Source organism: Artemia sp. Qi Xiang Cuo, chromosome 21 (assembly GCF_049724085.1).
Source record: "Artemia sp. Qi Xiang Cuo chromosome 21, ASM4972408v1, whole genome shotgun sequence".
In the NCBI taxonomy this organism is placed as follows: domain Eukaryota; kingdom Metazoa; phylum Arthropoda; class Branchiopoda; order Anostraca; family Artemiidae; genus Artemia; species Artemia sp. Qi Xiang Cuo.
The window spans coordinates 10011709-10038345 of record NC_142814.1 but is presented as its reverse complement, the minus strand read 5'-3'; the positions used below and the strand labels follow the sequence as shown (position 1 = coordinate 10038345).

The 26637-nt window shown below is 37.8% G+C and overlaps 1 protein-coding gene and 1 long non-coding RNA gene across 2 annotated transcripts in view; one reads left to right on the top strand and one right to left on the bottom strand.

Moving 5' to 3' along the window:
• LOC148939223 (protogenin B-like) overlaps positions 1 to 20518 on the bottom strand; it is a 181064-nt gene extending 160546 nt beyond the window's left edge. The window contains exon 1 of the mRNA XM_089107267.1: positions 20405 to 20518. Coding sequence (XP_088963393.1) covers positions 20405 to 20474 — 70 coding nt within the window. The 5' untranslated portion in view covers positions 20475 to 20518. The remainder of the gene's footprint in view (positions 1 to 20404) is intronic.
• LOC148939224 (uncharacterized) lies at positions 2675 to 6246 on the top strand. Its single transcript, XR_016143543.1, has 2 exons — positions 2675 to 2854; positions 6048 to 6246. It is a non-coding gene; the product is annotated as an uncharacterized LOC148939224 (long non-coding RNA).
• Positions 20519 to 26637: the final 6119 nt, after the last annotated feature.

Genomic DNA, 26637 nt, shown 5'->3' with positions numbered 1-26637 from the left:
GTATCCATGAGTTCCAGGTATTCTTTGCAGGAAAAACTATTAGAGTTGGGAGTTTTTCTCCGTTTGCACTGATACAAGCCAAGACAGTTGTATTTTCACGTCCATTACCACCTATTCTACGTGTGACTGGTGAGCCTTCGGCTCCAGCAACTTTCGTGTTGCCAGGATCCCTGCAGAAAGATGTCTTGTCCAAATTGAAACAGCACTGGTGCTTGTCAAGAATATCCATCGCCGTGGCAGTTTCATGCAGCAGCTCATAAAAACCATACATTATGAAGGGGTCAGATTGATGCAAAAGTCCTTTTTTTTCTAACTTTTCTGGTTTCTTTTGTGAAATTTTGTTTTGTCACTTGAACCCCACCCACCAGTCATGACCAGGTCGGTTGTCCTTAAATCTTGTTTGAACTTTGTTCTTGATGAGATAGTCTTACACTTGGTCAAGAAATTCCTGGTTGCTGAGACCTATGCCCCACTTTTCAAGTATTCGGAGACCCTGAGCCATATCCTTTTCTATTTCAGCGGGAATTTTTGGGCTCCTCCCTCCACCACAAACTGGTTTTTTGACTTGTGTCTTCTTCATAAGACGGTCATGCAAGGTAGTGCGCTGTATCTGAAACACTTTGGAAGCCTGTAGCATTGACAATCTCTTTGAAGATACGGTATCTCTGCTAGCGCGTTTTGTAGCTGAGTTGCATCATATGTTCCTCCAACCCCGCGTTGTGTTTTCCGAACATAATTTCTAGGCATCTAGAAAAGACAAAGGAATTATGAATGAATGGATGAATTTATTCGAAGGGGAATTATGAATGAATTGATTAATTTATTCGAAAACCTGTCACAAGCATGTGTGCAAAAAGTTCCAAAACTGCCAGTAGCAGAATTCCAAAAGCTGCCAACACTTTAACAGCACAATCTGTGTTTTGACAGCTTTTCTTTGAACAAAAAGTATTTCTATAGGTAAAATTTTCAGAAAAATAACAAATGTAACTTAGTATAGTTTGTAGTTAGAAATATCAATAGTTTTCTGAATCATATTTAATCATATTAAAGTACTGTATTATATTTACTCTAATACTGCTAATGGTGTGTATTATTTAAAGTCTTCAAGTATACTGTATATAGCTAGTTTATGGTAGTACACTCCAATGATATTCGTATTATAAAAATAATGCATACCCAACTGCATGCTTAATACTCATTGATCACTATACTACAACTATAAAAAGGTCAGTATAGTTTTACTAGCATAGGAAGAAAGGTCAGTAATTTAATGATCTATGTCTGGTTTTGATGTGTAGTAAATACTTGATACATAAACTTTTGAAAGTAGTGAAAAAAAATATGTCAAATCAAGTGAGTCATAGCTACTAGGGGTGAATTGTCATCAGTGATAATTCACTAGGAGTGGCAACCCTGAACGAAAGGGGTTTTTGCGGAACCGATTTGGAGAATGCTTATGAGAAGCCAGATATTGGGGGAAATCCCCAAATATTCGGGGATAGTGGAAGCACTGGTATTTTTGGAAAAAATATGCCAACAGATTTTACTAGGCAATGAAAACTGCCAAGTAGCACTGCTACTATGCTACCCCACTTTTTGCACAGCGGAGCACAATTTGTGTTTTGACTGCTATCCTTTGAGCAAAAATTATTTTTATATGTTATATATTTTCAGACAAAATCTGCCATTAAATTTGATACCTGCCAAGTAGCATGTCTACTTTGCTACCCCATTTTTGCACGGTGGGTTACAAGTGAAGGTTAAGACGGAAAAACAATGACAAGGGAGAAAGATAAACGAAAGCAGGCACAGAACTGCAATACATGAATGATACACGCAACACTACATTCCACTAAGTTAGTAGAGCCATCTAAGGATGGTTACTGGCTTCTACCATTTAAAATATCGATCTTCGGTAGCATTGGGCAAGTCCGACAACCATGCCAAACTTCCCCCATAGGGAGAAAGTCTGACTCTCCCCAGATGAGCCTTTTTCGGGGGTAAGACTGACACCCCTCTTCAACTAATAACTAGCCTATTTTAAAAAATCAGGAAGATGCTCCTGGTCTTCTAGTTTCTAAGAAATGAAAAAAAAATTCTCTGTCTCTCTTTATAATCTGCATAAGTTAAAGTAAAGTCAGTTACCTGTGTTTCTAAAAAATCGCAAAACCTTCTGAACAGAAGGCGTGCTAACCCTGCCGGAAGTTGATGGCACTGTTGCCTACTGCTACTAATATGGAAGAAAATAAAGCCTTCCACAAATACAATGGACCATAAACAAATTGAAGGTCGGTGTCGGACTTTTCCCACTGTCGGACTTTCCCTGATTCACCCTATAAATATTGTTTTGTGAATAGCTTTTCAAAACTGACTGATAAATGACGATAGAAGCAGAGGACCACTTTTGCAACTTTCTATATCAGTAAAGTTCGCAGGGCTTAATTTAGAATGGAAATTTTTTGCAAGGATCCCCCCCCCATTCTTATATCCTTGTTCTGTTACTGAACTGAAAATGAGTCCAATGATAGAAAAAACGCAGGCATTTTTTTGGGCAAAAGCAAAGGAAAATTTTCTTTTGTTCATAGTAGATCTAAATAACAAAGAAATTGCTTGCCAGATGAATTACCTTGCTTTGCTAATTTTTTAAAGGTATTTAACTAAGTCGAGTACTTTTTCTCAGGTTGAAAGATGTTTCTATCAGCATGTGTTAAAATGTGTGAGAATTTCCAAGATGTAAGAAAAATTGAAGTCGTCAAAGACAGCCAAAGGGTTTCCGAACGACTTATAGAGAAATTGGTTTCAGCTGCTGAGTCCGTCATAGCAGAAAAGAATACATTTACTGTTGGGCTATCAGGTAAATCATTTTCATTTAATCTTTAGGAAAGTTTACACTGTGGTTAATGAAATGCGAGGATGCGTTAATTTGTGTGTCAATTTCTTGTTTTATGATTTTTGGGTAGGTTGAGATGTTTTTGGGGGTCTAGTTGTCCTGTTATGCATTTGGATTGGTTGAGATGTCTATGATGTCTGAAGATGTTGAGATTTTACTCTTTATACTTTAGGTGGTGAGTTTCCTGTTTTGACCTACCTGTATAGAGGCAAAAGTGTGCAGTTTTGGTGTATAAAGTGTCTCATGAGTTTTGATATGTTTGGAGAGTTCAATTGTACTCTTGTGCTTTTGGGCATATATATCACTTGAGAGGGACAAAGGGGGTGGGGTTACCCCTCCCTCACAATATTTTGGAAAATATTATAGTTTATTAAATAAACCTAATAATTGTAATTGATGGAAAACTTGTTTATGTATTGTCAGTTTTTTTTTTTTTTTTTTACACATTATTGGACTAGGCTAAGAGGCACATTTTAAATTAAATTTTTATTAAATTAGCGTTGAGCAGCAAAAATTACGATAATGCTAGTTTTATTCAAAGTCTGATAGTCGTCTAGACCTAATATCAGTTCTAGGTCAGATTTGATTGATGTTCTTCCAGGGCTTTGACTGACCTCCACGCCTTTTTTCTAGCCTTTAAATGATTTGCACCAAAGGGCCATAGAATCAAAGGAGTTATCAGTCCTGCAACAGGCAGGGCCAAGCCAGGGGAGTTGTTCAAAACATTGTCTTATTGTTTTATTCAGACATGGTTGTGTAGACTCCGTCTGAGTTTGTGCCTTATGCACCTAGGGTCAAACGAATTCAGAATTTTGGATACTTTGGATTTGCCATGTTTTGCATCCATATAGGAGGATAAAGCAAACAAGGGATTAATAGACTTGGCTTTTAGTCTTAATACTAATCTTCCTCATTTTCCAGTGCAGCCCAATTAGTTGTCAGAAGACAGAAGAGGCTACTAATATGCTGGTTCTGATTTCATTACTCTGATTGAGCCTAGTATTTGAATTTCTCAACTCAGTTTGGCAGTGAATAATAATTAAAGGTGAGTCAGGTTAATTGTTGGTCACCTCCTTCGTCTTCTCAGTTCCGATCTTCAATCCCATGGGAGCTGCTTCTGCATATACTGTTTGGAGTGTGTCCTGCGTTTCCAGGGAAGAACTACCTAGCAGCAAAAAAATATTCCGTTCGAGTCCAAATCAGTGACTTTGAGATCTGAGTTTCAGTTGATTTTAGCGCAGCGTTGCATGGCTTTCATCAAAATCCAGTCCATTACAAAGTTGAAAAGCTCTGGGGTGAGGATACAACCTTGTCTCACACCGAATTCAATATTGAACCAAAACGAGATCTCTCCGTTGACTTGGATGCAGGTTCGTGTGTATGTGGAAAATGCCTGGACGATCATGAGCGGTACTCCATCTTCCAGCATTGCCATCCAGCTCTCACGACCGACAGCCCAATTGAATGGGGTGATAAAATCGATGAAAACTGCTGTTGTTATTTACTGATGTGTGGCCCTATGTTGGAGTATCTGTCTGAGCGTGAAGGGCTGGTTGATACATCTCATGTTTTCCAGTAAGGGTGGTATGGACCTGCCCTAAATTTTCAGGGGCCATTTTTCTTCTAGCAGTAACGAAGAAAAGCTACTATTAGCAAAGGCGCTACAGGTTAATTTCAAAAACACTATACAATACATAATAATCAATACACACACAAAACAAGCAAAAAATTAAGTAAGCATCATACTTTCGCGCGCGTCTCGTGTGGAGGCTCTCCGTTGGATTCCCTAGGGGATGCGTCCGTTCCTATCCTCTCAACGAGAAATAGGCTACGCGCCCATACCATGGCAGGAGGGTGAAAACGCTCTATCAACCTATTCTTTGACAGATACCGGCTAACACACAGAAGGGTACCTTCAACCCTCTGGAATTTAGTATCTTCAAATATCTTCTCTAATATCCCTAAAAACTTCAATAGAAGTGTTTACCCAGAAAAATTGTGGCCACAATTCTAAATGAAATTGTGTGTGATGGAAGCCTGAGCGAAAGAAACAAAAGCTACATTCAAATACAGGCTAGGACAATGTGTCATTGGTATAAGCCACGATTTGAAATATTTCTCAAAATCATCATACTGTTAACTAAGGAACCAAAATAATTCGATAATGCACATGGTGCTAGCTTAGGTGATAAGAGATAGGATTAGCTAACTCGTAATTTATTGGAAGGCATTAAGTTTTTATTATCACGATTTTGAAAACGTCTTATGGAAGTCAGCGGTATCAATGGGAGGGGGGCGAATCCCCTTAATTCCTATTCATTGGAAATGAGTTTTTGTGTGTTTTCATTTTAAAACGCACCCCCCCCCTCTTGATTCTCAGAATGCATTTTTGCCTCCCCCCCCCCTGCTTCATTTCTATAAATTGACCCCACTGGAGGAAGTATATGAATCTATTTAACTATTTTCTGTATACCAGAACACAAAATATCTATGAAATGGATCACCCCGCACTCTTCTCTGTCTTAAAACTTTTTCTTATTCAACCAACTTGTTGCTCTCCCGTTGACAATAGCTCATCAGATTAACGGGGAAACCCTTTACCCCTAAAGCTATGGTTCATTGGACAACTCCCCTGGTTTCTGGTACCTTCAGACTGCAATAGCTTCGTCAAAGCACATTTCTGTGTCCAACTACAATTCATCCTATATCTTCAGCTCAGCTTAGCTAAGGGACATCAAAGTGGATTATTTATGCACCTTTGTTTTAACATATTTTTCTCTTCAAGTCATGATGTTCAAAAGTTTTTAATACATAGAAAATTAATTAATTTTAATTAATTACCTTTTTTTTATTTTCTTTGTCTGGAATTCTTTCATCAGCTTAGTGATCAACGTTGTAATATATATCAGAAAAACAAGGGGACTGAGCTTCGCTCGGTGAAAATAAAGACACTTCTTTTAATCTCTTTTGCAAAACAACATTAATTTCATCTTATTTTATTCGCTGTAGAAAGTAAAACCATTAAACGATTAGACGTCTGGGCATTTGTGACATCATTTGTAAGAATTTTTTTCCCAAAATCAAAACCGTTTTTGAGAAAAAAATATATACAGTTATTAACTCTGTTTAATATATAGAAGTTATCTTTATCTTATAGGCGGCTCAATGGTCGATTTTTTATGCACTGGCTTTAAGAAGAGAAGCTAAAGTAGATCTATCCAAATGGAGATTTTTCTTCTGTGACGAAAGGATAGTTCCCATTCATCATTCTGAATCGACGTATGGGACGTACAAACGAAAATTGCTGGCAATTCTTCCTATCGATGAGAAGCAGTTTATTCCTGTCGACACCTCAATGACCAGTAATTTTGAATAATTTTTACATATTTGTGTTTGTTTTGTTGTTGATAGCACACTTTTTGGCTGATAAGGCTAGTTGTTATAGCTAACCAGAAACTAATAGGCTGGTACTCATGCATGTTTTATATGTCACTATATTCACTTCGTCTCAGGCCTGAAATCGGCCGGCTTTCCCTTAATTTTACCAAGATGGTTCTTTTGTCGGTAGAAACAACTACCAGGATCGTATCCAGGGATTTAGTGTGAAGGTGGCATAGAAAACTTCACAAAAGGCAACACTAAGATTTGTTCACATGTACTTTTTTTTTACTTTTGTGCTAGTCGAACAATTTTTGTTTTTCGGGAGGGGGAGAGGTTCAAGTCTGGTATCCCCCCATGGGCATGGCCCTGCACTCTACAACCACTCACACTTATCATCAGCATAATCTAACTCCGGGAGACTTTTCGCTTCCCATTTGATTCCGTGGTCTGCCATTGCCTTTCCTGTGCTCCTTAAGACAATTTCCATCTACCAACGAATCGAACGCTTGCTCATAATCTATAAAACTGAGGACCAAAGGTGTTTGAAAATTCAGGTACTTCTCAATTATTAGCCTAAGAGTGAAATTCTTGTTGACGCATCCTCTACCTTGTCCAAAACCGCATTCTTCTTCTCCTAAAACTTTGTCTACAGCATCCCTCAGTATAAAAAGTATAATATTACAAAATAAATTGCCGCGCAGAGAAACCAGACCAATGCCTCGATAAATATCGCACTCCCTCTTATCACCTTTCTTATAAAGTGGCTTAATTAAGGTTTTTCTAAAATCGTTAGGTACTTCCCCCTTTTCAAAAATCGTATCCATAATCTTCAGTAACTTATTTCTAACCTCAGAGCCACCATATTTTAAAAATTCATTTACGACACTATCAGCGCATGGGGCCGTATTATTTTTTAATCCTTTTAGTACTGTCGCTAATCCCTCACAAAACAAATCTTCCTTCACATCCGAGGTATTAAAAACTTTGTCATTTTCCTCTATTTCTTTTTCTGCAACTGTATCTCGGTTTAGCAAATTCTCAAAATGTTCTGACCATCTCTCTTTAGTTTTTTCCTTATCGCTAATTGCGGCCCCAGTCCTATCTTTAAGTGGGCCGATTCAGGATTGACTACTCCCTCTCTATTTCCTCCTATCCTCGTGAAAATAACCATTTGTTCAAAAAGATTTCTACTCTGGTCCAAGGCAGAGTTGAACTTGAGATCTTCATCAAATTTAACAAGAGATGGATTAAAGGAGGATGGAAGCACAATAATACTTTCAATGAACAAATCCAGCGTGAAAACACGTGGATTAAGGTTTCCATCCAGCTCTCATTCTCGTGAAAATTGGCCCTTACTGATTTCAAAATCAATATTTTGGTTCTGTCGTAGTGAAATTGGCAGACATCTAACCGTCAGGACTGCTAAAGTCAAGATGTCCACAAAATCCATCATAACATCGAGAAAAAAAAATCCGTCAGAACCACTAACCGTTAGGACATCGACAAATTTTAAAACTTCAGTTTTTTAGGGTTTAGGGGGGGAAACGTACCTAGGTTAGGTTGCGTATTTAATATATGCTATGCTTTACCCCCATCCCCCTGATGTTCAAATATATAGCCGAAATTTGTTTCTAAAATATTATATATTTATTACTATTATATAAACTTATAATTTTTTTGTCGATGTCCTGACGTGTCGATGTCCTGACGGTTAGATGTTATGTCGTTTAGTGCTTGTGACGGTTAGATGAAATGGGAGCACCCCGTGAAATTGGTAGAATTGTGATAAAATTATTGCCGTTAGTACCGTAGCGCAATTTTAGGGATTTTATTTACAGAGGCAGAACAAATACTTTCGAGGGTAGGGGTCCCCAATACACGTTGTTGCTACTGGGATTTCAATTTTCTTGGATCTAATTCAAATGTGACTCTTAAACCAGAGATATCAGAGGCAACGCTGTAGCGTTGCCTATAGTAAAGTCCATACGGCTCCAATGTTTTATTAATTTTTTTTTCCCAGAGGCACTTCATATGGAAGGGGTCGTCGTAGAAGCTTCAAAGGGGGCTCATTCGATAAGAAATCGAGAGTTCTAGTGCCCTTTTTAATAGTCGAAGATGATTGGAGGGCAACAAGCCCCCCTCCCACTTCCATCATTCCCCCAAACACATCCAATCAAAATTTTTAGATAGCCATTTTGTTCAGCTTTGTTGAGTTTCAGATAGAAAATATATTTTTGAGGATGATACTCCTCCAGCTGCCTCAGGGCAAGTGTTTTAAGATAGGCCCTCGGACCATATAAGGTTTCTACACAGGGTGTTGTCGTATAAACTTCCAAAAATGCTCATTCGATTGGAAATTAAAGGGCTTGTGCCCTTTTTAACAGTCGAAAGTGATTGGAGTGTAACTAGCTCCCCTCCCCCCCCCCCACGCCCATCATTTCCCCAAACACATCCAATCAAAATTTTCAGATAGCCATTTTGTTCAACGTAGTTGATTTCCAGATAGAAAATATAAATTTGAGGAGGACACTCCCCCCCCCCAACACTCAGGGCAAGGGTTTTAAGTTATGCCCTGGGGGCATATAAGGTTTTTATAGAAGGCTTTGTCGTAGAATCTTCTAAACAGGCTCATTCGATTGGAAATTAAAGGACTAGAGCCCTTTTTAATAGTCGAAAATGATTGGAGGGCAACTCGCCCCCCCCCCACGCCCATCATTTCAGCGTAGTTGATTTCCAGATAAAAAATATATTTTAGAGGAGGATACTCCCCCACAACCCTCAGGGCAAGGGTTTTAAGTTATGCGCTGGGGGCATACAAGGTTCTTATGGAAGGCGTTGTCGTAGAAACTTCAAAACATGCTCATTCGATTGGAAATTAAAGGGATAATGCCCTTTTTAACAGTCGAAAGTGATTGGAGTGTAACTAGCCCCCTTCCCCCCCCCCCCACGTTTCCCCAAACACATCCAATCAAAATTTTCAGATAGCCATTTTGTTCAGCGTAGTTGATTTTCAGATGAAAAATATATTTTGAGGAGGACACTCCCCCACAACCCTCAGGGCAAGGATATTAAGTTATGCCCTGGGGGCATATAAGGTTTTTATAGAAGGCGTTGTCGTAGAAACTTCAAAAAAGGCTCATTTGATTGGAAATTCAAAGGGCTAGTGCCCTTTTTAATAGTCAAAAGTCATTGGAGGGCAACTAGCACCCCCCCCCCCTACGCTCATCATTCCCCCAAACACATCCAATCAAAATTGTGAGATAGCCATTTTTGTTCAGCGTAGTTGATTTCCAGATTGAAAATATATTTTTGAGGAGGACACTCCCCCACAACAGTCAGGGCAAGGGTTTTAAGTTATGCCCTGGGGGCATATAAGGTTTTTATAGAAGGCGTTGTCGTAGAAACCTCAAAACAGGCTCATTTGATTGAAAATTAAAGGGCTAGTGCCCTTTTTAATAGTCGACAGTGATTGGGGGGCAACAATCCCCCCCACGCCCATCATTTCCCCAAACACATCCAATCAAACTTTTGAGATAGCGATTTTGTTCAGTGTAGTTGATTTCCAGATAGAAAATAGTTTTTGAGGAGGATACTCCTCCACAACCCTCAGGGCAAGAGTTTTAATTTATGCCCTGGGGGCATATAAGGTTTTTGTAGAAGGCGCTGTCGTAGAAACTTCAAAACGGGCACACTCAATTGCAAATTCTAAGGGCTCGTGCCCTTTTTAATAGTCTAAAGTGATTGGAGGGCAACTAGCCCCCCCCCCCCGCGCCCATCACTCCCCCAAACACATCCAATCAAAATTTTGAGATAGTTATTTTGTTCAGCGTAGTCGATTTTCAGATAGAAAATATATTTTTGGGGAGGACAATCGCCCACAACCCTGAGGGCAAGGGTTTTAAGTTATGCCCTGGGGGCATATAAGGATTTTATAGAAGGCGGTGTCGTAGAAACTTTAAAAAAGGCTCATTCGATTGGAAATTCCGAGGGCTAGTTCCCTTTGTAATAGTCGAAAGTGATTTGAGGACAACTAACCCCCCTCTCACGCCCACCTTTCCCCAAACACATCCAATCAAAAGTTTTAAGACAGCCAGTTTATTAAACGTAGTTTTAAGTTCTGGAAATTAGGTCTTTGAGGATTACAACTCCCCCAAAGCCCTCAGGGCTAGGGTTGTAATTTAAGGATTCTCCGAACCCTTCATATTATTTCTTATGGAAGGGATGCTCGTATAAACTTTACAGAGGGCTCATTTGATTGAAATCAGAAAGTTCTTGTTCACTTTTTAGGAGTCAAAAGAGATTGAAGGGCAATTAGCCCCTCTCCCCTTTCCACGCCCTAAATGTATCAGATAAAGTTTTTTAGATAGACATTTTGTTAAATTACTTCAAAGTTCTGATAACAAAAAACTCCGGTGTCGACACAGCCCACCAGGGCCCAGGGATAGACGTTGTAAGTAATACCCTGGGGCATAACTTATTAAGGGGGGTTTATAACTCATGGGAAGGGGTTTCGTATGGGAAGAACACATAGGAAATCTATCATAATAATCCAATTATAATGTTAAAATACATACTCTGTAATAGATGTAAAATTGTTTTGGCACACAAATTCCTATTAAGGTCAATTCCAAACAGTCGTGATCTCTTTGTGTCAGCAAGTGAAATGGTCTAAACCCCCTTATTGGAGCTCTTTTTTCAATCCATTCATTGTTGTCAATCGCTGTCCACAAAGTTATGCAAGCTGTCTGTTGTTCATATATAAGGCTTTTATCAGAGGTAATCGTATAGACTTTGAAAAAAGCCTCATTCGATATAAATTGAAAGTTCTAGATACGTTTTTTTAAAGTCAAGAATAATTGGACAATGAGCACCCCCCCATGCCATAAACAATTGAAACTGTTTGCAATAAAAAACCAAAAGAAATTAATTAAAAAAAAAACTTTCCGAAAAATAAGTTTTTCAAAGAAAAGTAAAGGGCATAAACTTAAGATCCGCAGGTACAAATAACTTGTTAAATTCAAACTCAAATAGACTAGGAATTACAATTAAAGAATAAATGAGACCTAAAACGAACAGAAATTAAATAAACAATCATAACAAAAAAAATACAACAAGTAAAAATATAAATAAATAAACGAATCTGAAAGCGACTAATGCTTAAATTGAATATAAAAATCTAGCTTAAAACGAATACAAATATTGTGCTATTAAAGTATAAATGAAACTTAAAACGAACAGAAATTAAATAAACAATCAAAGCGAACAAACAAACAATATATATTAATGTAAATGAATAAATAAATTTTAAAACAAGTGAAACTTAAATTGAATATGTAAATCAAGTCTGAATCGAATAAAAATAACTAGAAACAAGAGTTTGGGTATCGTCTCACTGCAAAAGCCTAAAACCTATTGCGTCATTGGCGCTGTACTGAAAAAAATTCTTTGAAATATTTTCACTTTTGTAACTTTAAGAAATCAAAAATTAAATAAGATTTTAAGGAATAAATATCAGCAAATGTATATTAAATTGACAATGCACATTTTTTTTCAGTAAACTCATTTGATTTTTTTCTTCAGTAAAGTACAAATTTTATTTTGGCTTTTAAAAAGCATAGGGGTTTTGAACCCTACTCACATGAATTTCTGCTCGATTTGGATTTGACCCTAATATTTATTTTAGTTTTTGTTCGTTTAGGGTTTCATTTATTTATTGATACTGATTTGGGGTAGTTGTATGCTTGGTAGATTATATGATAGTCCGGAAACCAGGTGTTGAAAATGAGAACCATACCACGACGGAATGGGGCTAATACGAGAATTAGCCTACCCTCCACCCCCTAAATTGACCATGCGGATTGAAAAATACTAATGGCACTTGCTTGCGAGTGATGGAACACTCCGAAACTTGTTATTTTATTATATTTTGGTGTTTCATGCAAGAAAATGCATGTTCCACAAAGTTTGAGGTGCAGTTTTCCGCTCTAATAGAAAAGCCTAGAAGCCATAGAATGTTTTCATAACAAACTAACACGATTAGTTCCAAAAAATGGCAGAGTTAAAAAAAATGGCAAAACTATATGAGTCTTGAACACTCTTGGGAAGTATAAACAAAATCAAACTGAATATTAGATATATAATGATATTAATTGTTGAAAGATCAATCAGTTCCAGATTTTTTTTTTCACTGTAATTTTTATTTTCGTTTTCAACGCTGTAAAAAACGAAAAAGAACAAATGTCTAATATGCGAATAATTCGTTTTTAGTGAAGCACCATTGACACAAAAGACTTGAGATATTTGCAGTTAAACAAGGAGTAAGTATTCAAATTTTGTTTGTAGTTATATTTGTCTTGACCAATCTTGAAAAGAACTAATAAATTAAACTGAATATTTGATGCATAATGATATTAATTGCTAAAAGCTCATCAGTTCAAAATTTTACTGTAATTTTAATATTTATTTTCAATATTAAGTACAAAAAGAACGTTTTGTTGTTTTGAGGGGGTTTACAACCCCCTCAACATATGCTGAAAGCTTCAACTTAATACTCTAAATAGTTCTTGGAACATTGCTGATGCGCACTTTTGACATCTTCTCAACATAGCCTAAAAATTTTACCTTAATACCCTTAGCATTAGTAACGGTAGCAGCGGCAATAGTAGTAGTAGCATGCAACTATTACTTTTGGCTAATTCAGCAAAACCCCGCAACATGCCATATAAGTTTCAACTTAATACTCCAAGCTGTCCTAAAGATAATGTTGATATGCCCTTTTGACAACCTGCATGCACTCAATGTGTTTTAATTTAGTTTAACTTCCCCCTCAAGATTCCCTGAAATGTTCACCTTCATACTCTTAGCCTTAGGAGTAGTAGTCCTGGTAGGTAGTAGTAGTAGTAGTAGTAATAGCAGTAGAATTAGTAGTAGTACTAACAATGGTAGCAATAGTAGTAGCAGCAGTAGTAGTATACAGATACTGCCTTTTGATCACACCTCTCTCATCATGCCCAGGAAGTTTCAACTTAGTACTCTAAGCCATTCCTTAGATTTTGCTGATATGCCATTTGATAACCTGTATACCTATAATAGTGTTTTATTTTAGTTGAACATCCCCCTCATCATAATTCAGAAATTTTAGCTTGATGCTCTAACCTGTTTCTAAGATATTGCTGATCCTTTTAGACAGTCTGTTTGCACATAGTGTGTTTTGATTTAGTTCAACTTTCCCCTCAACAAAGTACCAACTTAGTACCCTAAGCCAACCTATATAAATCTACCCTGTTCAACCTGACCTATTAAAATCAATCTTTACTCAATTCAGCCCTATGCAACTCAACCTGTGGCAGGGTTGAAGTGGATTGGGTTGAGTTGAATGGTAATCAATTGTGAAAGAACAAGAACAGTTGGATAAATACATGGATGAAAATGGAAGGAAACATCAAATTATGATTGTTAGAAACTTTCAGAATATTATAAAATACGAATTTTATCATTAAGTATGATTATCACTTAGAATTTTATCATTATCTTTACCTAGTATTTTCTTGGAGATTATTGCTATATTCCCCCACTCCAGAAGAAAATACTATAAAATTCTGAATACACCTTCAAAAAAATTATAAAATACTTACTTCTTAGCATACCAATCAGCTTTACCCCTTACTTCCTATTGGTCAAATAAATATTCTGAACTACATAGACTACAAATTTTCCAAATACGACTTTTCTTCAAAGTTGATTTAATGGAAAACGAGCAATATAACAGAAAATTCAGTATATGGAAATTTTATCACATACATACGAGGAGATATCCAGGATTTTGATTAAGGGGGAAGGAGCATTTTTCTTTGGTGAGAGGTGGGGGGAGCAAAAGAAATTAAAAATGCGTCAACAAATTTTGTATGCATTTTTACAAGCAGGGCATTTTTTTAGTGGGGGGAGGGGGTTCCTCCCTGGATGCAGCCTTGCATATATACAATTCTAGGTATGCATTTGACCAATAGGGGGAGGGGGCAAAATGTATATGTATTGGTGCACCTCAAGGAATGATATAAGTCAGCATTTTAAAATGTTTCAAGGTATTTTTCAGAATGTTATATTGTTTCCCTCTGAAGTGTGGGAATTGAGCAATAATAGCCTATACCTTTTCTTGTAGCCTAGTTTTGTAGTCAAGGGCTACAGGCTTGGTATTAGTCTAGAATTCAGTAGGAAACATGTTAAGAAAAGAAAGATCCGTACTACATAATATGCTGAAAAATTTCTCAGTACAGTTTGCATAGGCCAATTACTGTTGCCCTAGTTCTTTGTAATTTCTTTTTAATTTTTGATATTTGAAGTTACTGATTGTAATTTGCTCTGAAGTGCAAATTAAGATAATTGATGAGATAAACAGAGTATATTACACACCCAGCAACCAGATTGGGTTCAAATGGTTCTACACAATAACTTGAAAAAGTTATAAGGCTTTTAAGGGCTGAAAAAGAAACGATTTTACAATGTAACTTGAAAAAATTATATTTTCAATAAGTTGATTTTCAATTTTAATGTTTCTAAACCTGCCGGCCAACTACAACAGAAATTCTTTCCATTCTACTTGGTCTTTGTTTATAACATTTTTCAGTTCAAAAACAGTTGCATTCTGACACTATCTTAAAGGCAGCAGTAAAGAAGATGTGTAATTAAATATGTAATGTGTAATTAAATAAAAAAAACAAGTTTTTTTAACTGAAAGTAAGGAGCGACATTAAAACTTAAAATGAACAGAAATTATTCCACACATAAAAAGGGCTGTCCCTCCTCACCTCTTTACGCTAAAGTTTTTTATTGTTTTAAAAAATAAAGTTGTGAGACAGAGTCAAACTTTAGCGGAAAGAGTGAGGCGTTGAGGAGGGGACAGCCCCTTTCATATACGGAATAATTTCTGTTCGTTTTAAGTTTTAATGTCGCTCCTGACTTTCAGTTAAAAAAACTTGTTTTTTTTATTAAATTTCTGAACGTTTTTGAATTAATGCCGCTTTGATTTTAGCTCACCATACATGAATAATTAAAACGGAATTCGCGTATTGATTTTCCTTTTTTTGGATAAATGGCTTTCTCGAAATTTTGTTCTGACGTACCTTACGAATTAACTTACGTAACAAATTTCTATATTCGTATGTTTTTATTACGTATATTAGGGAGTTCGCTCTTTACGCTAAAGTTCGAATTTTGTCGAATCACAAACCCCTGAATCACAAAGGCCGATTAATTAGAATAGATAGCTCTTTTGAAAGTACTAAAAAAACTTTAGCGTAAAGAGTAAGGTATTGACTGAGGGGCGAACCCCCTCATATACGTAGCAATTTCTGTTCGTTTTAAGTTTTAATGTCGCTCCTTACTTTCAGTTGAAAAGTGAACTTACTTCGTGCTCCTTACTTCTTTTATTTAATTTCTGATCGTCTTTATAATAATGCTGGGAAATCAGGCGCCCCTTTCATAGAAATTTCCCTTCCCCCAAAGAAACCTCCTCCATGGAAAGATCCTCCCCCGTAACCCCTGCTCCAACCCCCCACTAGAAAAAAAAATTCCTCCTGAAAACGCACGTATACTTCCCAATAATCAGTACTATATATAAACAATGGGCAAAGTTTATAACTTGCAGCCTTTCCCCTGGGAACTGTGGGGGATTAAGTCATCCTCAAAAACATTTTAATTAGATTTGCGACCATGCTAAACAAAATAGCTAATCTCAAAATTTTGATTGGGTGACTTCGGGAAAAAAACTGAGCGTGAGATGGGGCCAAGTTGCCCTCCAATTTTTTTGGTCACTTAAAAAGGGCACTAGGACTTTTGATTTCCGTTCAAATGAGCCCTCTCACAATATTCTAGGACTACTAGATCGATACAATCACCCCTGGGGAAATAACAATAAAAAAAAAAAACATGCATCCAAGATCTTTCTTCTGGCAAAAAATACAAAAATTCCACATTTTTGCAGATAGGAGCTTCTATAGTAGAGTTCTCTGATATGCTGAACCTGGTGGCGTGATTTTCATTAAAGTTCTATGACTTTTAGGGGTTGTTTCCCCCTTTTTTCGAAAATAAGACAAATTTTCTCAGGCGCGTAGCTTTTGATGGGTAACACTAAACTTGATTAAACTTATATATTGAAATAAGCATAAAAATCTGATTCTTGTGATGTATCTATTGGTATCAAAATTCCGTTTTTTAGAGTGTTGGTTACTATTGAGCTGGGTCACTCCTTACTTACAATTCGTTACCACAAACTGTTTGATATCCATCTGGAGTGTCAACAAACTGATGAATCTATTGTTACTACAGGTTTAGATGTAAGTTGAGCATTTGTCGCCAGTCTTGTATAGTTCTTAGAACAGCTTGACAATTTTCTTAGGTAGACCAGCAGATTGAAGGATCAACCACAGTGACTGTCTGTCAATAGTGTCAAAAGCAGATTGAAAATCAACAAAGGCAAAGTATGCCTTCCTTTTATGTTCTAGAGTTTTCTCTATCAGCTGTCTAATTGTATGGATTTGCTCAGTAGTGGATCTACCCAGCATGAATCCAGCTTGCTGGTGGTGACAAAGAAGATGGAGGTACTTTGTTTCCTGCTTTAGGGGCAGCATGGCAAAGAGTTTGCTGGGTACCAAGAGCAGAGTTATTCCACAATAGTTATTGCATTCTGCTTTACTTCCTTTCCTCTTGTACAATGGCACAAGTAAGCATGTCCTCCAGTCTGATGGTATCATTTTGGAGTACCACACAGTATTAAACAGCACTTGTAGCCACAGGGTCATGGAAGGATCCCTATTTTTAACGAGTTCTGATGTCAGGCCACATACTCCTGATGCTTTGTTGTTCTTCAGCTTTTGTGCTGCTGCTTTAATTTCTTCTGCTGTAAATTCAGTGCCATCAGTGGGCAGGTGTAGCATTCTCAGCCACAGCAGTAATCTGGTTGTCAATTTGGTCAGGTGGGTCTGAGTTTAGTAGCTTCTCAAAGTGGTGTTCCCACTAGTGAAGGCACTGTAATTGGTTGTAAATATTTTTGCCACTGACATTACAGAGATACAATGCAGTTTGAGTGTATTGACCTGAGAGTCATGGAGGATCTTATATGTGGCTCCAATGTCCTCTTTTTTGGGAGCCTCTTGGAGCTCATGTCAATAAAAGTTTTTTTTCAATAGAGGTCCTATGCTCTTTGTGCAGCATGATGTTATGCTCTTTATTCAATTGCCTATATGCTGTCATGTCCCTGCAAAGGAAAGCTTCCCATCTGCAATCAATAATGCCAAGGGCCTTATTTCTGATCCAGTCTATTTTCTTACACTGCTTCATTCCAGCAGCATCCATACACCTTCACTTTCATCACATTGCATAAGAACCTCAAATGTTGGATATTTTGACCTGATACTGCTTAGCCAAAGTGGGGTAATGCTGGATATGGGAGGTATCAATTTTTCAAGGTGTCTGGATGGCTTTTGTAGCTTTTAGGCAAAGCCTGATTTTGGCTGCAACAAGACAATGGTCAGTGTTTCTAAGTTCAGTGCCTTGGTAGGTGCAAATAATTCTGCAAAGATGACAGCAATCACCAGCATATGATAATGTAGTCAAGCATCTTCTTTGTTGACCCATCATTGCAATATCGTGTGTGCTTGGCTATATTGTATATCTGAAACCATGTGTTTGTAATGGTAAGATTGTGGGCAAGACAGCAGTTCAGCATTCTCTCTCTGTTGTCATTTAGGTAATTTACTGTTACAGGTCCAACAGCAAAATCCCACAAGCCAGACTTATTTGAAAAGTTAGCATTCATATCTCCTAGAAGGACAAGGTCAGACAAGAGCTCAGAACTTAAAATGGTATAGAAGTCATCCTTATCTTCTTCCTGGGCTTCATTTGTGGGGGCATAACAGGTGATGACAGTTATTGTTCCATGTTTACCATTGAGCCTTGCTCTCAGGAGCCTGGGTGTTACTGGTGTGAATGACAGGAGGGCCTTGCATGACTGTTTTTGGTGACCACCAGACCAAAGCAGTGTTCACCCTTCACCAATGTACTCCTCACCATCACCAGATAGATGTGTTTCAGTGATTCCAGCAATTGTAACTTTATATTTCTTTAGTTCTCTGGCTAATAGAAGCTTTGAACCAGGTTGGTTCTTTTGGTTCTCTGGTGGCTAGCCAGATATCCAGAGGCATGTGGAGGTCATTCTTCATGTGCCAATTTGCATGGGAACTAACCCCAGACAAGCATCATTATCTCTTTGTCACCTCTTAAAAAAAACAAAAAAACAATGTAGCTGAGGCTCATAATATGGTTAAACCAAACTTTCTGTATCTTCATAATCCATCTTTACTGAACTAAGCCAACAAAATTTTGTATTTAGGTTGTTCTTTTTTGTATTTTGAATAGAGTTTTGTGGAACTGGAAAGTATATAGTAGAAGCATCTTAAAAATAGTTTAACTATGATTCTCAGCATATTATGAAGTAAGAATTGTTTTCTCAACACATTTCTCACAATAGCCCCAAATATAGGCTTGCCTAACTGGCCTCATAGGAATAAAGCACATTGTTCCATAATGAATCCAGGGCCTAAAACATACTCTGGGAAGTTGTTTTCAAGCTTCCTTGTTAATCCTCTTCTGATTTCTAAGTCTTAGAAGTTTCCCTACTTGACAAGTCAATACCTATTGAAAATTTGACCAGTGGCTTTTTTCTAAATATAGGAAATGTGCTTGTAGATATTTGAAACCTTATAAATTGGGATTGAGCTAAGTTGTGAAGCTGAACACATTTTTCTTTTACTTCATTTAAGCAGAAGATTGTTTTGCAAGGTTCCACTTTCACAACACAAAGATTTCTAAAGGTCATCAAAGGTCACTACCCTCTAGGAGGAGAAGGAGTGGAGGTAGGCAGGGCTGCACCCAGGGGGAGGGGGGTTTGAACACCCCCCTCCCAACAAATAAAAAAAAATCAGAATGACTCATAAAAACAAAACAAAAATAGATAAGCAAATGTTTTATGCATTTTTTGAGGTTTTTTGTTTAACCCCCCTCCCCCTGAAAAAAAATCTTTTGAGAAAATCCCTCACCCAAAAACATCCTGGGTATGGCCTTAGAGGCAGTTACTTCACTAGGACACACTTTTGTCAGTAGACTTATCCCTGAGTTTCATTTTCCTAACCTAACCCCTTTCCAAGATAGCAAAAAGTAGCTAAACTAGAATTTTAACAAACATCCTTTGTTCTATTTGATTAGCCTATGTTCTTTACTATAAATTTACCCATTATGATAGGCAATTATGGAACTACTTAGGCCTAGATGTTGATTAGCCTATAAAGATGGTAGGCCTATTTTAGTGTGCCAGAGCTCAGTGCCTACTAAGATCAAAACAAATTTAAATAGAAGACAAGAAAACCCATATCAGATCAGTTCACTAGACTAATTAGCAAAAACCTCTGGTCTGATAAGAGCTAATTGATGAAGATTTCTGTGATACTCTAATCAGACATCTTACATTTCTTATCAAAAGAGAATGAAGTTTGTTCCTAGCCAAAAAAGTTGACCTTAACTGTCTAGCCTAGTTGGCTTAGGCCTAGGCTAACAATCAGTTTTCTATCATAGCCTAGGTACAGAGGGTGAGAGTTTAATCATACAATAAAAAGAGCCTCAGCTAGCCTTGGGGTTTGTTTACAGGCAAGGCCTATTTATATCACCAACAAATATTTTTATAAAAATTCTAGACAAGCAAACTAGCTTTTCTTAACCAAGCTAGGCCTAGCCTACTTTCCAAGATAGCCTAGCAAAAAGCAGCTTGCCTAGAATTTTACCACAAATAGCCTTTACAAACCAAAAATAGGGATCCATGCTTAACTTTGCTATTGGTTAGGCTAGGCCTAGCCTAAAAAGCCCTGAATCAGTGGCAGGCTAGTAGGCTAGCCTAAGTCTAGCCTACTGTTATTATGTTGCTGAATCTGAACTAGGTTTAGGCTGTATTAACAACAAATCAGTAGACATTTTAAAGAATCTAATTTGCTCTGATTGAAATTACCCTAAGGCAACAGGCTAGTCTAGTAAAACCCAAAATTCTGCATTAGCCTATAGACATGACTAAGCTAAGAAGTTAAAACTTACTAAAGTTGGCCTGAACAGTCCAAAATGCCAAAACAATCAATAAATACACTAATCCCCGAGAAAATGCCATATTTTTAATCCTTTTTTCACAATTCACATACTTTTTCTTGTAGATTTTTTTTCGAATGGTACACAGTTTACAAACACTAGTAAAACGTCTTCATCCTGATTGGCTGAAATGCAATAAAATGGCCGCTAGTGTACTTGCGTAGGATAGGCCTAATGAATTCCTTAATTACGTATTACTTTTACGGAGATGTCAATTAGATTGTGAGGCTCAGGGAAGTGTACACAAAAATGGAATGATAAATGTGAATTTTGAGAAATGGTTCATTTTTACTTTGACTTTAGGGTTAAAAAAAAAATATTACCTTTTCACGCCATCTATTAGTCAATGAAAACACTTACGCCTACCCTTGAAAAAAAACATGCTTACTTGAACGTTCAAAGTCCATGTTTCTTGCTCTTGCATAGTTGCCTATACACATTCTAACAGTTCGGAGAAGTGCATACTACAGAAAAGGAATAACACTTCTGCACACCAGTTAGTGAGGGGGGGGGGACGAATTGCCACCTAATTTTTTGCCCTCACCCCCTAAATGTTGATTTTTTATGTTCATCGAAAAAAAAGTTGAATAAGCAACGAAGTCCCCCCCGCCCCTCCCTGTGTTTCTAAAAATTTATTTTACTCCCCTGTCTATGCAGTTTTCTGAATTGCAAACACTTAAAGCAGATCTTGGGTAATTGGCTGCCCTAGGCCTCAGACGGAAGGGGCTTAGTTTCTTTAACTTATTGAGAACCCCTTCAAATAGCTGAAACATCTTTTCCGCCAAAAAAATACGATGAACTAGAAAATTAAGAGAAACTCACAAAAGAGAAAATAAAAAGTGTTCTTTACGTGGAATTCGAATGCTTGAAGTTACTAAGGACAGTGAGAATAAACCTGATTACGTAAAAACTTCAAAACCTCAGAGGCTTTAAAGAAAAAAAAATGGACAATTCAATTGCAATGAAAAGTGTCCCGTATGCCCTTAAGTGGCCATTCACACGGAGTTTAGGCGTAGTCGCGCCTATGTTCCGAACTGCTCCGTTCAAACGGAGCATTCTTTCTTGATACCTGGTTCTACGAAACCGACCAATCATTGTATATGAATTTGGCGCAGGAGTTGAAAGTTTAAAAATATGGATAAAAAGGTTCCGAACTTAACGCTTTGTGTGGAGTTTTGTCTGGATTGGGACTATAAATGCTTATGGCAAGCCAAGCTGGCAAAAGAAGGATATGGACAAGGGAAATCTTCAGAAAGCCAGGTCCAGCTAACAAATCATTTGGTTGCTTTCAAGGATACTGAATATTATTATGTCTATATAAGAATGTATCCAGAAGAATTCAATTTAATGGCCATTCACACGGGGCTTAGTCGTAGTCGCGACTACAACTACGACTTGGCAAAAACTTTCTTTTCAAACGGGTTTCAGAGTCTCAGTCCTAGGCGTAATAATAGTTCAATTTCTATCGACTCAGCAGCGACTTATCATAGGATTTAACTAATTATACGGAAGATAAGTGACGAGAAATTTGACAGGAATGGAGGATGGGCAAGCGCTACAGATATGGAATGGCATAAGAGTTTGATTTTCTTGAAGAACTTATTGTGAATGTCGAGGACAGAAGGCTTCTGTATGATAAGAAGAAGAAAAATTACAAGAATACTTCAATGAAGCTAAATGTATGGGAGGTGATTGGGAGATCACTTGCTCAAAAGTAACATCCAGGCCTTTATTCGCTGCATTTTCAAATAACACTTGGTACTTTCTTCGTAAACCCAAGACAGATAGTCTCAGTGAAAGGCAAAGCTGGCATAACCCCTTTTCAGAATTGTATAAAAATGATGTCATTTCACTTGTTGATAGATTCACTTGATGAAATAGATTACTCTTTGAGAGGCATAGTCCAGTTCTTGAATAGAAGACCTTCTTGCCACCAATCTCCGATGTAATTGGTTAAAACCTAGTTTTAGTTGTTGGTGAGTTGATCCAAATTGAACTATTATTACGCCTGGGACTGAGACTCTAACACCCGTTTGAATGGGAAGTTTTTACCAAGTCGTAGTTGTAGTTGCGACTAGGACTAAGCCCAGTGTCACTAAGGAATTTTCGGTTCTTGCGGGCGTCAAATTTAAAAAATAGAAATGTGGTAAAAAAAAAATTAGCTGAAATAACGTATGGCACCAAACAATTTAAAAAGGTATACTTTCCTTTGAAGGTGCAATTGTCTTTGGAATTCTGCTAGTTATTAATTTACGAATTCTTCCGAAGCTACAGTCATAACGGTAGTCAAATATGGCTGTGAAGCATGGGCGCTCCAAAAAGTGGATGAAAATTTTCTAGATGTTTTCCAGAGAAATTGCCTACGGATTGTTCTGGGTACCCGGCTGACTGACCGTATTTCAAACAGTAGGCTGCACGAAAAGTGTGGTTCAATCCCGCTTTCTAGGGCTATAATGAAAGGGAGGTTGAGATGGCTAGGGCACGTGCTACGGATGAAGAATGACAGATTGCCAAAGATCGTCCTTTTTGGCCATCCGTCTAAGGCTAAACGGAAAGTCCGTCGTCTGCGATTGGCGTGGGAGGATGTCATAAAGAAAGATTTAAAGGAAAAGGGAACTTCCTTAGAGGGGGTAAAGAGGGAGGTTTTGAATATATTGGGATGGAGGAGGAGTGTGCTTAGCTGTGTTGGCCTCAGGCGGCTTGATGCTGCGGTGAATTGTTAGTAGTAGTAGTAGTAGTAAATCTTGTAGATGAAAAGCCTTATCAAATTTAATCAATTAGTTTGGCTTACTTACTTCCACGGTTCAGTATGATACAGGCATGATCCCCCTAACTCTCTTTTTGATCACACCCTCCCCCCCAAAAAAAAAGTTAAAGATCATGAAAATACCATGAGAAATTTCAAGAACACCTGATGATGCTTTCGTGGAGTTTTGCACAAAGGAAATAGTTTATATTTAGTGAAAGTAACAAAATAAGCAAACGTAGATAAGAAGACAAAAATAAAGCATATAAATGTAAGAAAATACTTTAATTGTTTATCTGAAAAGCGTCTGGTTTGAAATGAAAATCTTTTGCATCTTTAACATGATTCTAAAAAAAATATGCCAGGATAAAAACACCCCATTCCGGTATATCATAGGCAGCGCAATCGCGCTGCCTAAGTAAAGAACGATGTTGGCACAATGTATTATTTATTATTTTTTTTTCCTTTAGACCAGGGCACTTCGTATTAAAGTAGTTGTCGTAGAAACTTCTAAAAGGGCTCATTCGATTGGAAATTGAAATGGCTAGTGTCCTTTTTGATAGTCGAAAGTTATTGGATGGCAACTAACACCCCTTCCACGCCCACCATTTCCCCAAACAAATTCAATCAAAATTTTGAGATAGACTTTTTGTTCAGCGTAGTTGATTTCCAGATACAAATTATGTTTTTGAGGAGGACACTCCCCCTCAGCCCTCAGGGCAAGGGTTGTAAGTTATGCCCTGGGGGCATATAAGGTTTTCATAGAAACCGTTGTCGTAGAAACTTCAAAAAGGCTCATTCGATTGGAAATTCAAAGGGCTAGTGCCCTTTTTAATTGTCAATAGTGATTGGAGTGCAACTAACCCCCCTCTTAAGCCCACCTTTTCCCAAACACATCCAATCAAAATTTTGAGATAGCCATTTTTTTCACGTAGTTGAAAGTCTGAAAATTAGGTCTTTGAGGATGACAACAACAACAACAACCCCCACAGCCCTCAGGGCAAGGGTTGTAAGTTATGCCCTGGGGGCATAAAAGATTTTATAGAAAGCGTTGTTGTAAAAACTTGGAAAATGGCTCATTCGATTGGAAATTTAAATGGCTAGACCCCTTTTAATACTCGAAAGTGATTGGAAGGCAAATAACACCCCTTCCACGCCTACCATTTATCCAGACACATCCAGTCAAAATTTTGAGATAACCATTCTGTTCAAAGTAGTTGAAAGGTCCGGAAATTATATCTTTGAGGATGACACTCCACCCACATCCCTCAGGGTTAAGGCTGTAGGTTATGCCCTGGGAGCATATAAGGTTTTTATTGAAAGCTTTATCGTAGAAACTTGAAAAATGGATCATTGGATTGGAAATTCAAAGGGCTTGTGCCCTTTTTAATAGTCAAAAGTGATTGGAGGGCAACTACCCCCCCCCCCCCTGTCACGCCGACATTTTCCCCAAACACATCCAATCAAAATTTTTAGATAGCCATTTTGTTCAACGTAATTAGAAGGGCTTGTGCCCTTTTTAATAGTTTAAAGTGATTGGAGGATAACTAACACCCCTCTCACATCCACCATTTCCCCAAACACATCCAATCAAAATTTTGAAATGCCATTCTGTTCGAAGCAGTTAAAAAGTCCGGGTATTGTATTTTTGAGGATGACAGTCCCCCCACAGCCCTCAGGGCGAGGATTGGAAGTTATGCCGTGGGGGCATATAATTCTAAATTAGGTCTTTGAGGATGAGAACCCCCCACAGCCCTCAGTGAAAGGGTTGTAAGTTATACCCTGGGGGCATATAAGATTTTTATAGAAAGCATTGTCGTAGAAACTTGAAAAAGGGTTCATTTGAATGGAAATTGAAATGGCTAGTGCCCTTTTTAATTGTCGGAAGTGATTGGAAGGCAACTTATACCCCTTCCACGCCCACCATTTATCCAGACACATCCAGTCAAAACTTTGAGATAGCCATTTTGTTCAAAGTAGTTGAAAGGTCCGAAAAGTAAATCTTTGAGAATGACACTCCCCCCAGAGCCCTCAGGGTAAGGGTTATTAGGTATTCAACGGGGTTTCTTAAGGCTTATGTTGACAGGTACTTTATAGAAACTTGAAAAGGGCTCATTCAACAGGAGATTCGACGTTCTAGTTATCTTCAAAGTGATCGGAAGCAATTGGAGGGAAACTTCACCACATGTCCCGCCGATCTTTTCCCAAAACAAATCCAATCAAAATGTTTAGAAAGCCATTTGTTCAAGGTAGTTAAAAGTTTTAGTAACTAGATCTTCGATGATGATAACCCACTCAGAGCCCTCGGGGCAAGGGTTGTAATTAATGCCCTGGGTGCATATAAGGTTTTTATAGATAGCAATGTTGTAGAAACTTTAAAAAGGGCTAATTCGATTGGAAATTAGAATGGCTTGTGCCCTTTTTAATAGTCGAAAGTGATTGAAGGACAATTAGCACCCCTCTCACACCCATCATTTCCCCAAATACATTCAATAAAAGTTTTTAGATAGCCATTTTGTTCGAAGTAGTTAAAGATTCCGGATATTATGTTTTTAAGGATGATACTCCCCCACAGCCCTCAGAGAAAGGGTTGGAAGTTATGCTCTGGGGGCATATAAGTTTTTTTTATAGAAAGCGCTGTCGTAGAAACTTCAAAAAGAACTCATTCGATTGGAAATTGAAAGGACTAGTTCCCTTTTCAATAGTCGAAAGTGATTGGAGGGCAAGTAACCCTTCTCTCACGCCAACCATTTCCGCAAACACATCCAATCAAAATTTTGAGATAGCCATTTTGTTCAACGTAGTTGAAAGGTCCTGAAATTATGTCTTTGAGGATGACGCTCCCCCCCCTCCCACAGCCCTCAGGGCAAGGGTTGTAAGTTACACCATGGGGCATATAAGGTTTTTGTTGAAAGTGTTGCCGTAGAAACTTCAAAAAGGGCTCATTCGATTGGGAATTGAAATGGCTAATTCCGTTTTTAATAGTCGGAAGTAAGTGGACGGCAACTAACCCCCCTTTCACGCCCATCATTTACCCAAACACATCCAATCAAAATTTTGAGCAATTTTGTTCAACGTAGTTGAAAGATCTGGAAATTAGGTCTTTGAGGATGACAAACCCCCCTAGCCCTCAGGACAAGGGTTGTAAGTTATGCCCTGGGAGCATGTAAGGTTTTTATAGAAAACGTTTTCGTAGAAATTCAAAGGGCTCATTCGATTGGAAATTGAAAGGGCTAGTACCTTTTTAAATCGTTAGAAGTGATTGGAGAGCAACTAACGCCCCTCTCACGTCCACCATTTCCCCAATCACATCCAATCAAAATTTTAAGATATTCGTTTTCTTCAACGTAGTTGAAAGTTCTGGAAATTACATCTTTGAGAATGACAACCCCCTCATTGAATTCAGGGCAAGGGTTATAATTTATGCCCTGAGGGCATA